Here is a 12751-nt window from a genome sequence, read left to right as displayed (position 1 = left end):
TGAGCAAACAGCCGGTATCCTCCCTCTCCTTGCAAAGCCGCGTCACATCCAGCTGACAGTAGCTTGCACTTTGTCCACATAAAGACACGAGGACTGGCAAGTTAACTGTTAATCTGCGAGGAGATGCAGTGATTGGATGTGCCGAGTGTGAAACATTTGTCCAGAGGTGATCATTGAAGGCATAAAAAAAAACAAAACACTCAGCACATTTTGTGACATACTGACTCATTTTAATAAGCAATACAATCAAATTCATCTCAGCAAACAGCCTGCTGATGTTTTATAGGGAATTTCATGATTTCAGCGGGACGCATTATTCACTGGGGATTAAAAAATACAAAATATTACCGCTCGCGTGATACAATGAAAAGACAGTGAGTCTAAAATTCAGCTAATTTGCTTTCTACCCAATTCTGTGCGTGTGTTTCAGAGGAGGCAGCGTATTGTGTGGTAACACTGACACATTAGAATTATTTTTAAAAAGAAAATACACGAACTGAAGCCGTGATCGTAACAAAGCTTTGAATAAGCAGCGTCTCACAACATCAGTAAGCACCTATAACGATGATGAGAGTTAAAACAGTAATAAGTGTACAACGGAAAGAGGTCTCGCGTCATTTCTCGCCCACAGTCCCGTCGTGCGCTCTTTTCACCTCAAAGCCAAAAACCTAAAACGCCTTTCAGAACGACTGCCTCCTCTTTGGTCAATACTGAACGGGACTCAGCACAATGCAGCTGGCGCAGATGTTTTCTCAAAATGACAACAAAAACTGGACTCTGCCCGTTCCAACGGACACAAACTAAACCGTAAGGACGAGCTGTGCGTGTGCTGCGTCAGGAGTGTATCGTACAAATTCAAGAAAGAGAGATGGCAAACGTACAAAAACATTCACTTCCAATCTGCCCGGAACAAATCGAGTTTTGTTCAGATTTGACGTGATTGTCACAAAAAATACATACTCATTCAAAGCTTTTTAGTAGAAAACACACTTATCACCGAACACTGAATTTGCCACGATTTAGATAAGTTATTATTTTAGTATTCGAAAGTTCATTTGATTTCATTTATTTATTTATTTATTTTCATTTCCTCAATAACAATCACGTGGGCTCTAAAATACGGCCGAGGAGTCCATCCAGTGGAGTTATTGATGAACGGATGCATTTGAGACTTGTTTCTGGGGTCAGGCGAAGGGAAAAGGGCTCTTTAGGTCGTACTGGAATAAGTCGGGCTTAGGTTTAGGTTCTTCAGAGCTGGACTGGAATGGGGAATCCTACTGTTCATGGTCGTAGATGTAGGCGTAGAGCGACTCAATCTGGACTTTGCAAAAACCTACAAAAGAAAAAAATATTAGCAAATCGATTTACTGCACAGGTGATATTTTATACAGTGTAGTGTAATGACTGCACTAAGTTACAGAACAGGAATGATTTGGATCATCACTGAGAAACGGTTCTGGGTTTGCAACAAAAAAAACAAACTGCAGAACGCGTCAAAGCTTCTGTTCCAGTCGTTTTTTGTGGATTTTCTCCCCCACATTTATCTTACAGGCCTATAAAAGAGACAGGTAACCCCAGTATATTACATTTATACACGTTTTTCCCACCTCTGGCTTTAATGCTGCTCATCCACCTAGAACAGCGGTGAGTAATTAATTTTCCCAATGGGCTAAAATAGAAACTGGGACTGTTGCGGCGAGCCCCCCCGATAACCTTAAAAAGACATAAAATTAATATTAAGCAGACGTGATTTCAACTTATTGCTGACACACCGTGAGCTAGAATGTCCTGTTGCAAGCTGCCCTGTTCTGGAGATGCTGGCGCTAACACATTTCCACACTTGTGTCCGTTTAAATCAAACCTCTTTTATTTTTTTGTAAAGATGCAAACACTCCGGTGAGAACCGAAGCAACCAGGCATGGACCCTTTGGAGGGTCTCTGATCCAAATGAATTCCAGAATGGTTTGTTTATGGTGACAGCATGATCTGACCGTTATCTGCTTAACTACCAGGTGTGTGCAGCAGATTTGAGCTCAACACTTTACTGTGGTCAGCCATGACAGACACAGACATGCAGAGTACACAAACTGTAGGAACTAATCCAATAATGAATACAAATTCCTCACATTATCCACTAAATCAACTAAGACTGGTAACTGAATTCAAGCTTTTTTCCAGGCGCTCACTTATTCATCCAGGGGTCACCCCCATTAATGCGTATATTTGATATATTTGATTGATTTTTTACACCGGATACCTGCCCTGATGTGACCCTCCCGGGGATCCGTCTCTCTTCCCCATCTTGAACAGCGTTGTGTCTACTTAGTACTAAATGTCTGGTGCACAAAGTACACCGCATATGTCACGACTCAAAAAAGTTGTTGTGACCGGATTCATCCAGGAACTATTTTCATTCTGCAGATTAGTGTTATCTACCTTTATTATAAAAGAGAAGTGTGATGTATCTATCTACAACCAATATTCACACAATTGGACAAAATAAGCCTGGACAGATAAACAGTGATACAGAGTTTAAACACATAAATCTAATCTTTGAGTAAACTGTCATTTCAGTGTTTCCACCAACCTGTGCTATACACTCTCCATGTCTTCACTGCCATTGCCCTCTTCCTTTAAAGCCTCTCCTTCATTGGCAGCCTCCTCGACGTGGGCCAACATATCGGCCATGAGTGCCTCTTCCAGCCGCTTCCTCACGCTGTACACCAGCTCCTCCTGCTTCCTACACGTAAACACAACAGGAAGCTGTTACAGTTGGCAGTTACATCTGGCCATAACAGCCATTAAACCAACAAAGAGCAGATGGTGTCTTTACAGAGATCACTGGTCACTTGCTATGGGTTGAGGAACACTGACCAGAAGAATACTGGAATTGGGCTAATCAGAGAGAACAGAAAAAAGGCAAGCTTACTTTGCATTTGGCAAATAGCCCCATTTTTCTAATGCATTTAAATTTGGGATAAAAAGAATCGATACCTGTTGAATCTCTCTTTAGCTTAATGACCTTATAGTACCATATCACAGCATTAGAGCACTTCGCTCTCGCACTGCAGGCTTACTTGTTGTTCCTAGAGTATTTAAAAGTACAATGGGAAACAGCCTTCAGTTTTCAGTTCCCTCTTCTATGGAACCAGCTTCCAGTTTGGATTCAGGAAACAGACAGGCTTCAAACTTTCCTTTTTGCTAAAGCATATAGTTAGGGCTGGATCAGGTGACGCTGAATCCTCCCTTAGTTATGTTGCTGTAGGCATAGGCTGCTGGGGGATTCCCATGATGCATTGAGTGTTTCTTCTTCACTCACTATGTGTTAATAGACCTCTCTGCACTGAATCATACTTTTTATTAATCTCTGTCTCTCTTCCACAGCATGTTTTTTAATCCCGTCTTCCTTCTCTCACCCCAACTGGTCGCAGCAGATGGCTCTGCCCCTCCCTGAGCCTTTTTCTGCCGAAGGTTTCTTCCTGTTAAAAGGGAGTTTTTCCTTCCCACTGTTACCAAAGTGCTTGCTCATAGGGGGTCATATGATTATTGGGTTTTCTCTGTATATATTATTGTAGGGTCTACCTTACAATACAAAGTGCTTTGAGGCGACAGTTGTTGCCATTTGGTGCTGTATAAATAAAATTGAATTCAGTTCAATTTTACTCCACTACTGGAGGTCTTACTTCCTGGAACTGAAAATCACAGGCTCAGGTAAACATGAGTAGATTTTTTTTCTGAAAACCCAAAACACGTGTAGACTGTTTTAAGAAACCCACCGGATGTCTTCATCAGTGACTATGAAGGCCTTGCATAGTGGCTGCGCAGTGTTGAGCCAGACTCCCGGGTTCTTCTCCACAGCGGCGGACAGCTGCCCGGTGATTGGAGCAGCGCTCGTGTGCAGAGCGCTGGCAATCGCCGACAGGAGAGTTTTATCTGTGCAACCTGGACCGACACCTGTGGGACCAGCATGTGGTTACCAAACACTTTCCAGAAACTGTTAACTACACCCATGTTTATTTATATTTTATCAAAGTTTAGCAGTTACTGAGCTCAGTCGAAAACTGCTCTTAGAGGAAATACCAAAATGTCATTTTAGGACATAAAGTGCTTGGTGAGGCTGATGAAGTTTTACCTTGCAGGCCTTTAGGCAGTTCCATTGTTTTCACCAGCTCCTCTGCAATGTCATAAGCATTCAGACCACTGAGTTTCTTCTCCCAGAATAACTGTGAACAAAATAAGGAAGAATGTTTCAGCTGCAGGCAGTTCTCAACAGAAATACATTGTTCCTACGAATGCAGTAACCCCCCCCCCCCCAATCCACCAGTATTCAAGCAATACTGGTCTGTCCAGTTTCCTAGCTACACACACTCTTCATTATCTGATCCTTTAAATTACAGTATCAGATTACAGGCCTCCTGATTTCTCTGGCTTATTGTCACAGTAACAGTTTATTCACCTGTCTGGGCTGGTCAACGGCTTTCTGAGGGTCCGTCTTCACTTTGTTGTTGGGATGGTTGGTAACCTTGGTAACGGGCTGCTTAAAGATGGAGGCCGTCTGTCTGACTGGGAGTGATGTGTTCAGGTCAGGTTTACCCTTAACAAAAATATCAAGAGAGGATGAGAAGGACAAGAGAAACAGGATCCGTCTCATTCAACTAGAGAGCTAAAGCCTCTGCTTCATAGGCTCAGAGACCGGTCAGCCGCTGCTTGGTGATGGCAAACGGTCGCTGGGGGAAATCAGTCATGAAGAAGAGCGTGCTGAACCAAAAACCTCCAACTGATGGTTGTGATCGCATGTAGCTCGTCACGGTCGCCCATAGCTTGAATGACTTGCCTGCAAACACCATTTTACTCTCTGAGCTGTAATTAAATTTGAACTTGTACCACAAACTATGTTTCATCTCATTCTCTCCGATCTGTATCTGCACTCAGCACATCCCTCATTTCTGATTTAATCTTACATGTTGTATCCACCAAAGAAGCACTAATCAGTTTCCTGAGCTGTGTTGCGAGCAGTGGACGTCAGACTCTAGCTCAGATCATAAAAATGTAATCATGTAATCTCACCATCATTGAACAGTTTGTCCACTCTAACTGCACAGTTTTGTTGGGTACATTACTAAAATGTGACTTTTCCGCAGGTTTGATCATAATGCATTCGTTCTGCATCACTCCAGACCGAACTGTCAGGAGAATATTTCGAGAAACTCCTCGCCATCACCTTATCTGGAGCGGTTAGCTGTGCGACCCACAGAAAGTGTGGGCCGCACAGCTAACCTGTTACCACAGTGATCGATGCAGGTTAACAGAAACATCTCTGAGTCTTGCTTTAAGCTCAGTCTACACAGCTACACTGTTAATCTTGCTTGTACACTCCTTAGAGCTACTGATCCAATCTGTTTATCGAGACGAGCAACATATAATCCGCAAAAGAGATTAACTTTACAAAGCAGTGGCTGCATGCGTCCTTCCTCCACTTAGATCACAGACTTCACACTCGGGATTCTGGCATGCAGATAAAAGGGCAGACAGTAAATAGAACACAAATCTGGAGCCCGCTTTAGCACTGAGGTCAAGCGGCTGATTTTCACGAGGCCAACTGTGTCACCTTGTTCTGGCTGTTGTTATCGTATCGCAGTCTCTGGCGATTCTTGTTCAGCTTGCTCATCAGCATCTTCCCCGTGCGGAAATCAAAAGAGCTGAGGTCCATCTGGTTACCAAGGTAACGGGCCAGCTGAGGCTTGCTCCGAAACTTCTTCCCAGATGGACTAACGAGGAAGACGCAGAGATGAGGCGGGGGAAGAAAAAAAAAAAAAGGTTAGCACTGCCTCTCAGCAAAAACAAAGGTCACACCGAGACTGAAAACACGAAAGACAAAAAACAAACAGAGACGACACAGAAAAGTGTAACACACAGACGACAACATGCAACAAGTCAACAGCAACAAAGAGAAGCAGGAGACATCCAAATGAGCGGATGAGCACTTTGTGAAATGGATGCAGACTCCACCTTGGCTCTGTCACCTACCAACAAGCTGCACACGTCTCAGGAAAAATGGGCACATATGAAAATATATACTGAACATGTGTAACTACACCCCACCCTCCTCCATCAGTGATCACAATGTGAACATGGCAAAACTAAAACTAGTCAAATGTTTCAGGGTGGAAACATTAGAGCTCTGCTGCTGGGAGCAGCAACAGCATCATCTTGAGCCTGAGAGATGACCAAACAAAGGAACAACTGTGGGTGGATACGTGCTAGAGTAACTCATGCAAATGCATCTAACATCACACACCACAGTGAACACCAGTAGGATTGTACATTTAGCCTACCACAAACTATACAACCGACCCGCCTCCCCCCTCTCTTGCCTCTGTTCCTCATCTTGCTCTTCTCCTCTGCTAAATGAGAACAAATCTGAGGTTTGTTGATTCACTTCACTGGAAAATAAAAGGTCATTAGCGGAGATTACACGGAGCTTTATTTATCTCAACACCTTGTCAGGTATGAGGAGCTGCTGCTAGCCTGCACACACTCCTTGCAGTCCCAACAGTTGTTGAGGACTTGGCCCGGCTGGCCTTGTTGTTGTCGTGCAGCAAACAGAGCCCCCCTCCTTCCCTCCCATTCCCAAACTTTACATCGACACCGAACACACTCCTGCCCCGCTTCCGTCCGCACACTCGGTGTCTCGTGCAACTTCTAAGTTTTGTTTTTGTTACAAGCCCTTAGCTCGTGCAGTACCTAAAATAATAGACATCGCTCTTTCCAGCTGACAAACCGGACTTTCTGGTCACTTCTTCCATTTTCCAGCCTTTGGGGAGAGCAGTGCAATCCCACCTTTTCTTCTCCATTTCCCACGCGAGTAATCTCTAAATCCACTCAAACTTACTCCAGATGACCACAGTGGCTTTTAGGAAATGTGCCGATGTATATTTGTATATAATGTTGTTGGGACGGCAGGCCTATGGCGTCTCACGCTTTTGTTTCGACCATGTTACTACGCGCGTCCTCTGGAGTAGATCTCTGCGCGAACATCTCGGCTCTTTGTCGTAGCGCAGATCGCTCCGCCGCGGACCTCAGCCACATCACTACCTGACTGTCTCTCCGGGGCACGAGGGCTACATCCGCAAGGAAAACAGGACAGATACGTCAAAGCGTCGCGACACAAACAGGAAGCTAGTGCGTTCGGATTTCGGTAGAAAAGCACGTCCTTATCGAAGCGTGAGCTGATTCTTGGGTAAAGTAGAGCAAGCGACCGGGGGAAAGGAAGATATTACTGATGTTTAAAAAGGGGAAAATAATCCTCCTAAACCTGGAGGGTCAAATGTAAGGCCCGGGGGCCAGATTCAGCCCAGCAAAGACTCCAATCCGGCCCACTTGACGGCTTTGGAAAATGTGCAGGAAGACATAAATCTTTGGACTTTTGAAAGTTTTTTTATGCAAGATTTGCAGTTTGGGTTTTTTTTGCTGATGAAGCACTCCTTGAGGCCATACATACTACAAGCAATTAAGTGATAGATAAATAATTCAAAACATAAAATTTCCTTTTTTTAACAATCAGTCCAAAAAAGGACATTTTCTGTGAATTATAGTAACTTTCTGTTTTGTTATTGCAGGACATTCTGGCTAATGAGCTGCCTGTAATTTTACACAGTCACGCTAAAAGATTAACACGTTTAACAAAGTAACACGTGGATAAACTGAGACGTTTCTTTTTCTTACATTATCATATTTCTCCAATAAGTGGTTACATTTATTTACACTGACGAAAAGGGCAGTTTCACCGGTCCGGCCCACTTAAGATCAAAGTGAGATCCATGTGGTCCACAATGTTAAGTAACCGTGCTCTATACTGACCCCTGAAGAGGTCAGTGTTAAAACATGCATTGTAACGTAGTTACATGGCAGTACACGCAAGAGTTATTATACTCATTTTTATATTTGTATTTAGTTTTACACATTTATTTCTAGTAAAGTTAGCTGCCAGAGGGATTTTTTGTTATTTTAGTTAGATTTCATTAACTATAATAGCCTTATAGTAACCTTCCATCCAAAAAGGTAAAATTTTTACTGCTGTAAGTAAATTAAGTCTTATGATTTGGTAATGAAAATATTAAACAATTTCAATTTATTGTAGTAACAACCAGCCTGTGTTAAATACTTGTTCAATAATAACTTAGAGCATCTGCATCAAATGTGGCGGCATGACTGAGGAGGACACTGGATTACCACCATACTTGTTTCAATGGAAGTCATCATCAGCTCACCAGGCTGTCTTTAACTCACAGGCTTATTTACAAATGAGTGTTCTGTGTGTTTATGGTTATTATTCATAATGGTTCATGATATGGTTTCAGATAAGCTGTTTATGCTTGGATTTGTTGTGCAGGCTATAAAGCTGGCACCATTGATTTCATTTAAATAGCAAAGTGAGTTGCCTTCAGGTTGTATTTTGCCTGTCTGTAATATCTTAGCTGAACATATGAAGTTCAATTATCTGAACTGGTATTAAGTTTGGGCTCTCACATTCACATTAATTTTCCTAATGTTTTATACTCGGTTGTCTCTCAAAATTTTAATGTTAAAATCTGAAACTTGGGTGACAAACCACTTAATCTTAAAGATTTCCTTAAATATTTGAGTAACAGTTGAATAATGAGTCTTTTCAAACTATTTATTACATGAATATTTTCATATTCATATTTGAATATAAACAGAACAAACTTACACACGTTTAAACCCAAAACTTGTGTGTGATATCACCAAAGACCGTAAAACGGATACGTTCATGTGTTTTCATTTATTCTTGTTCTTTTTCCTCTAATTTAAATATTCACATTCATTTTTTTTAGTTTTATAAATCAAGACTTTATAGAAATTGATGTGTCTTAATTGCATGCATTACTCAGGGAGATGATCCAAACATTCTCGTACACCCGGACAATGACAAATAAAGATATTCTATTGATTCTATTAAAAACAGCTAATACTGAAAATTGTTATTTGAATGCATTTGAGTAGTTAAATTCTTGACTTTGAAATGTAAGGTTTAATAATAAATAAATAAATTGAGATCTACTTAGCGTTTTTCAGTTTTTGAGTGATTGTTCATGTTGAATTAAAACAATGTTTTATCAAATATGTGAATGCAGTTATGCGATTAAATATATAATTATAATATTATGATTGAGTATAGTATGACTGCCTCCCCCTTGCTGTGCTTAGTTATACCAGAGTTTGGGTTATGCAGCTAAATCCTACAAATTCTTGAACTGAAGCGACCCTGTATACGCTCTTATTTTGACAGATCTTACAGGAAGTTGTGCGTTCTACGTCCCCGTAGCTTGACGTCAGTGTCATAACACCAGAGCAACGTTAATCTATGGGAAACATAAATTAGGCTGCAGCTACAAATAGACCGTAAACAATAAGCACGAAGCGGCGCTGACAACAACCACGACCGGTGCTAAATAATTAAATCCAGCAAAATACGCAAAATAAACACATTTATTTGTGGTTTCTTCACCAAAATGCGCAGGTTTCTGTGTGAACTGCGTGAAAGTGGAGAGCCGTTTCACCACGACAATGCCGACCGTTGTCATTCAGGCTCGGAGCCGGCTTTTATCAATGAACAAAGTAGATGTCACCGATGTACCGCACAGCATTTCAACTACACGTCACGCTTAGTTTCTATAAGAACAATGCAGGAAAAAGAAACATTATTTCTACTTTGCACGGCTAAAAATCTGCGCCGAAACAGCACCGTGTCGACGCAGTCCTGTCTCCGTGCTTAAACCGTATTATCTGTGAATCTCAGAGATATTAAAGCATGCTGCGAGGCTCCAGGGACGCGGACAGCCTGGCTTCAAGCCGGTGCATGGATGTTTGCAGAATGCGAGGAGACTAGACGGTGGGATTTGCCTGATCGATGGCAAACATAGTTTCCGAACATATTCCGAATAACGCATCAAACGCTAGTCATAATTACACCCACAGCTCGCGGTTTTATTGTCCTTTACGTGTACTTACTCGTTTTTATCCATCTTGAAGACACTATCTGGTTTTCTCCCTCTCGCTATGTTAAATCCCTTCTCCCCTCTCTTCTTTCAGTCCCCTCCCCCTTCGATGTTAGAAATGAAAGACATTATCCACGCAAATTTCGCAGTCTGCCTGATAAAAAGAGCATAATGTCTGGCTCAAACTGGCCTCTTCTGGTTGAGCTGCTGGGCTCGTTAGGCTGAATTAATATGCAATTTTAAATTATTTTTACAGCACGAGAAAAGCATGCTGTGACAGCTACTAAATGAAATAAAATAAATAAATAAAAACATCCAGTTGATTTTAATGCAAGTAAATAAACGAAAATTTCTCACCATACAAGTTTGAACAAAGCATTTTAATAGTTGTACATTTAGAGAACAAGGAGACATACTGGGAGTAAATGACATTTATTCACATTTAATAACACTGAATCAAAAACAGCAGTTTATAAAGAGAGTGCATCTTGAAGTCCAAACTCCTAACAAGCCCTCAGTGACTGACTGTTGAGACAGGGCATCCCACAAAAGCTCAAGGTGTGAAAGCAATCCACCCAAGTGCCCATCCCAACGTTGTGGTCCTGCAGGCAGACACACGGCCCGTTTATTAGAAAAGTGTACATGAACACGTCAGGCTGAATGGCTAACTCCTGTTTTTCTCTTAGGAAACCTTCTGCCTGATGCAACAAGTGAAGGATTTCTGACATGATAAAGAGGTTGGGATAGGGCGAGGGTTCCAAAGGTCTGCAACTATTAAATAGGGTCTGTTTTAACCAGTAACACATGTACAAAAATGACAGAATGGATATCAAAGATATTATCTACAATATCTGTAGTACACCCAAACATTGCCACATAAGTCATAATAATAAAAAAAGAAAAACTAAATCATTTTCAAAAATTAATCATACAGAAGCATGGAGCCTTTATTCTTGCATATTACTTCAGTGAACAGGAAAAGAAGAGCAGAATGATCTGCACAGCCTTTATACACCTGTAACACACTCACATGTTAAGAGTTTACTCGTCTGTCTTGAACTTCCCTCTAACGTACGGCACATAGTCTAGGATTAATCGCCAATCTGTGAAGTGAATGAGTGCCACGCCGCCCACTGTTCCCCAGGCAACCATGTTTGGGACCCTGGAAGGAAGAAAACAGGACTCCTGAATAAGACAGAAATGTAACCACACCCTCAATGCCAGCTTAGATTACACCCCTCAGTCACCATACGACATGGTAGTAATAGTCTGTTATTTATTTTGTACTGGATGCCGTTTTTATAGATACTATTATATATATATATCATTATTTATTTATTTTTTATTTGGATGACCATAAAAATAAATTTGCTTGCAAAAAGATATGCACAGTGTGACAAAGTGGATGAGCAATTGTCCCAGATGTGCTGACTTTTTTTGCACATTATTCTGTCTCTGTATTTATTTGCTATTTGTCAAAGTAACATTGCTGCACTAACTATCCCGGGTTTGTTTGTGTAAGCATTCTGTTGCTGGCAAAACACACATTCTGCAAATTAAGGCAAATACTCAGTTACATGTTTCTTTATGTTTTATTATGTTACAGGTTAAGTCATTTGTTCATACTTACTTTGTCCTTTCTTTTCAGTCTTCATGTAGGTCAGGTGTGGGGAAAGGCCCACCTAGCATTTCCTTATTTTAAAGTGCTGATGATGCCACTCATGACATCAGCAGGTTGAACCAAAAGGAGGGGTTTCTTTTACCATAGAAATGCTTCCTTTTGTTTGTTTCAAGGTCTGAAGGGATTTGCTGAATCTTTTTTTTCCCTAAATAGAGCCGTTTAGTTGTGTAAAGGTGCTAATTAGAAGTGTGAGGAGTTTTTTTTGTCATTTTTAGTCAACTATGTAGAGTTTTAGATCACTCAGCTCAAGTGAGTGGTACTGGCTGGACTAAATGAAGGGAAATTGATGGCCCTATATATAGTCAGTCTCTGCCAGACTCAGATGATGAAGGAGAGGTGAGCTGTGTTACGAAATCCATGTACTTTTGAGTTTTGTTAATTGGGTTACTTTGGGGGGAAGTTTTGTTAAGTTTCACGTAGGATGGAGTTCACTATAAATAAATTGCTCACCTCTGGAAACTCGAAATGTCTGCTGAGTCTGCTTCTCTACCACCTTCCATGATGTTCGAGTCTGACTACCTCACACACTGACAAAGAAAGAGGAACTCCTGTCTGAATAAAAGGGAATGATTTACTAACAGAAAAAAAGAGGTGTTAATGATTTGGAGCGATACAGTTTGTTAGGGAGTAAAACATTCCCAAGTTTTATATATGAATAAAAATACAATATACTAAGATTATATCAAATAGGCAAAATGATGGGGGCTGGCAGCTTACTAATGCCATTCTGCTGCAGGTGCTGCAGGCAGCTCTAAGCACGCTGGAAACAACGGAGGCGGCGCCGCCCTGCTGGCCAAACCTTGTGTTACACCATTTCTAACAATATTTTGGAAAACACAATCTCTTAATGGCCTATAATCAGTCTTTTACCTCTAATACAGGTACACAAACATCAGTTTGACTCTAGTTTTACTAAACAATGAGTGAGGATTTCCTGTTATTAGTTATCCAAACTGGATAATATTAATGTTGTAAATGGTTAACGAGCAGTAACTGTAAACATTCCGGTTTAATTAAGAGTATGAAAAACTGGGAAATCCTTACATTTGAT

General features: G+C 41.2%; 1 protein-coding gene and 1 long non-coding RNA gene across 11 annotated transcripts; both read right to left on the bottom strand.

The window, feature by feature from the left end:
* Positions 1 to 208: 208 nt before the first annotated feature.
* Positions 209 to 10217, bottom strand: mbd3b (methyl-CpG binding domain protein 3b). 10 transcript variants are annotated; one of them, XM_026160092.2, is made up of 8 exons: positions 10033 to 10191; positions 6336 to 6404; positions 5609 to 5768; positions 4457 to 4594; positions 4133 to 4223; positions 3777 to 3954; positions 2588 to 2740; positions 209 to 1333 (listed from the first exon to the last, which is right to left on the bottom strand). In XM_026160092.2, exons 1-7 carry the CDS (start codon positions 10044 to 10046, stop codon positions 2593 to 2595), a joined length of 798 nt encoding a protein of 265 aa, XP_026015877.1. In that variant the 5' UTR covers positions 10047 to 10191; the 3' UTR covers positions 209 to 1333; positions 2588 to 2592. The 10 variants fall into 10 exon arrangements, with proteins under 10 accessions (XP_026015877.1, XP_026015878.1, XP_026015880.1 ...); XM_026160093.2 differs by having other exon boundaries at positions 6336 to 6401; positions 10033 to 10119; XM_026160095.2 differs by having other exon boundaries at positions 6375 to 6404; positions 10033 to 10099.
* An 862-nt stretch (positions 10218 to 11079) lies between these two features.
* On the bottom strand, positions 11080 to 12252 carry LOC113016910 (uncharacterized). Its single transcript, XR_013905125.1, has 2 exons — positions 12151 to 12252; positions 11080 to 11181 (listed from the first exon to the last, which is right to left on the bottom strand). It is a non-coding gene; the product is annotated as an uncharacterized LOC113016910 (long non-coding RNA).
* Between the last annotated feature and the right edge of the window lie 499 nt (positions 12253 to 12751).

This window comes from Astatotilapia calliptera, chromosome 23, assembly GCF_964374335.1.
Source record: "Astatotilapia calliptera chromosome 23, fAstCal68.1, whole genome shotgun sequence".
Taxonomy (NCBI): domain Eukaryota; kingdom Metazoa; phylum Chordata; class Actinopteri; order Cichliformes; family Cichlidae; genus Astatotilapia; species Astatotilapia calliptera.
The sequence above is the reverse complement of the archived record's forward strand: the minus strand, read 5'-3'. Positions and strand labels throughout refer to the sequence as shown.

Excerpts from the sequence above, each read along its gene's own strand:
- mbd3b (XM_026160087.2), bottom strand. The coding sequence starts at position 6,854 with ATGGAGAAGAAAAGGTGGGATTGCACTGCTCTCCCCAAAGGCTGGAAA. Across the intron at positions 5,769-6,335 it reads GGTCGGTTGTATAGTTTGTG|TCCATCTGGGAAGAAGTTTC; the intron begins GTAGGCTAAATG and ends CTTCCTCGTTAG. Across the intron at positions 4,224-4,456 it reads CCGTTGACCAGCCCAGACAG|TTATTCTGGGAGAAGAAACT; the intron begins GTGAATAAACTG and ends TTTTGTTCACAG.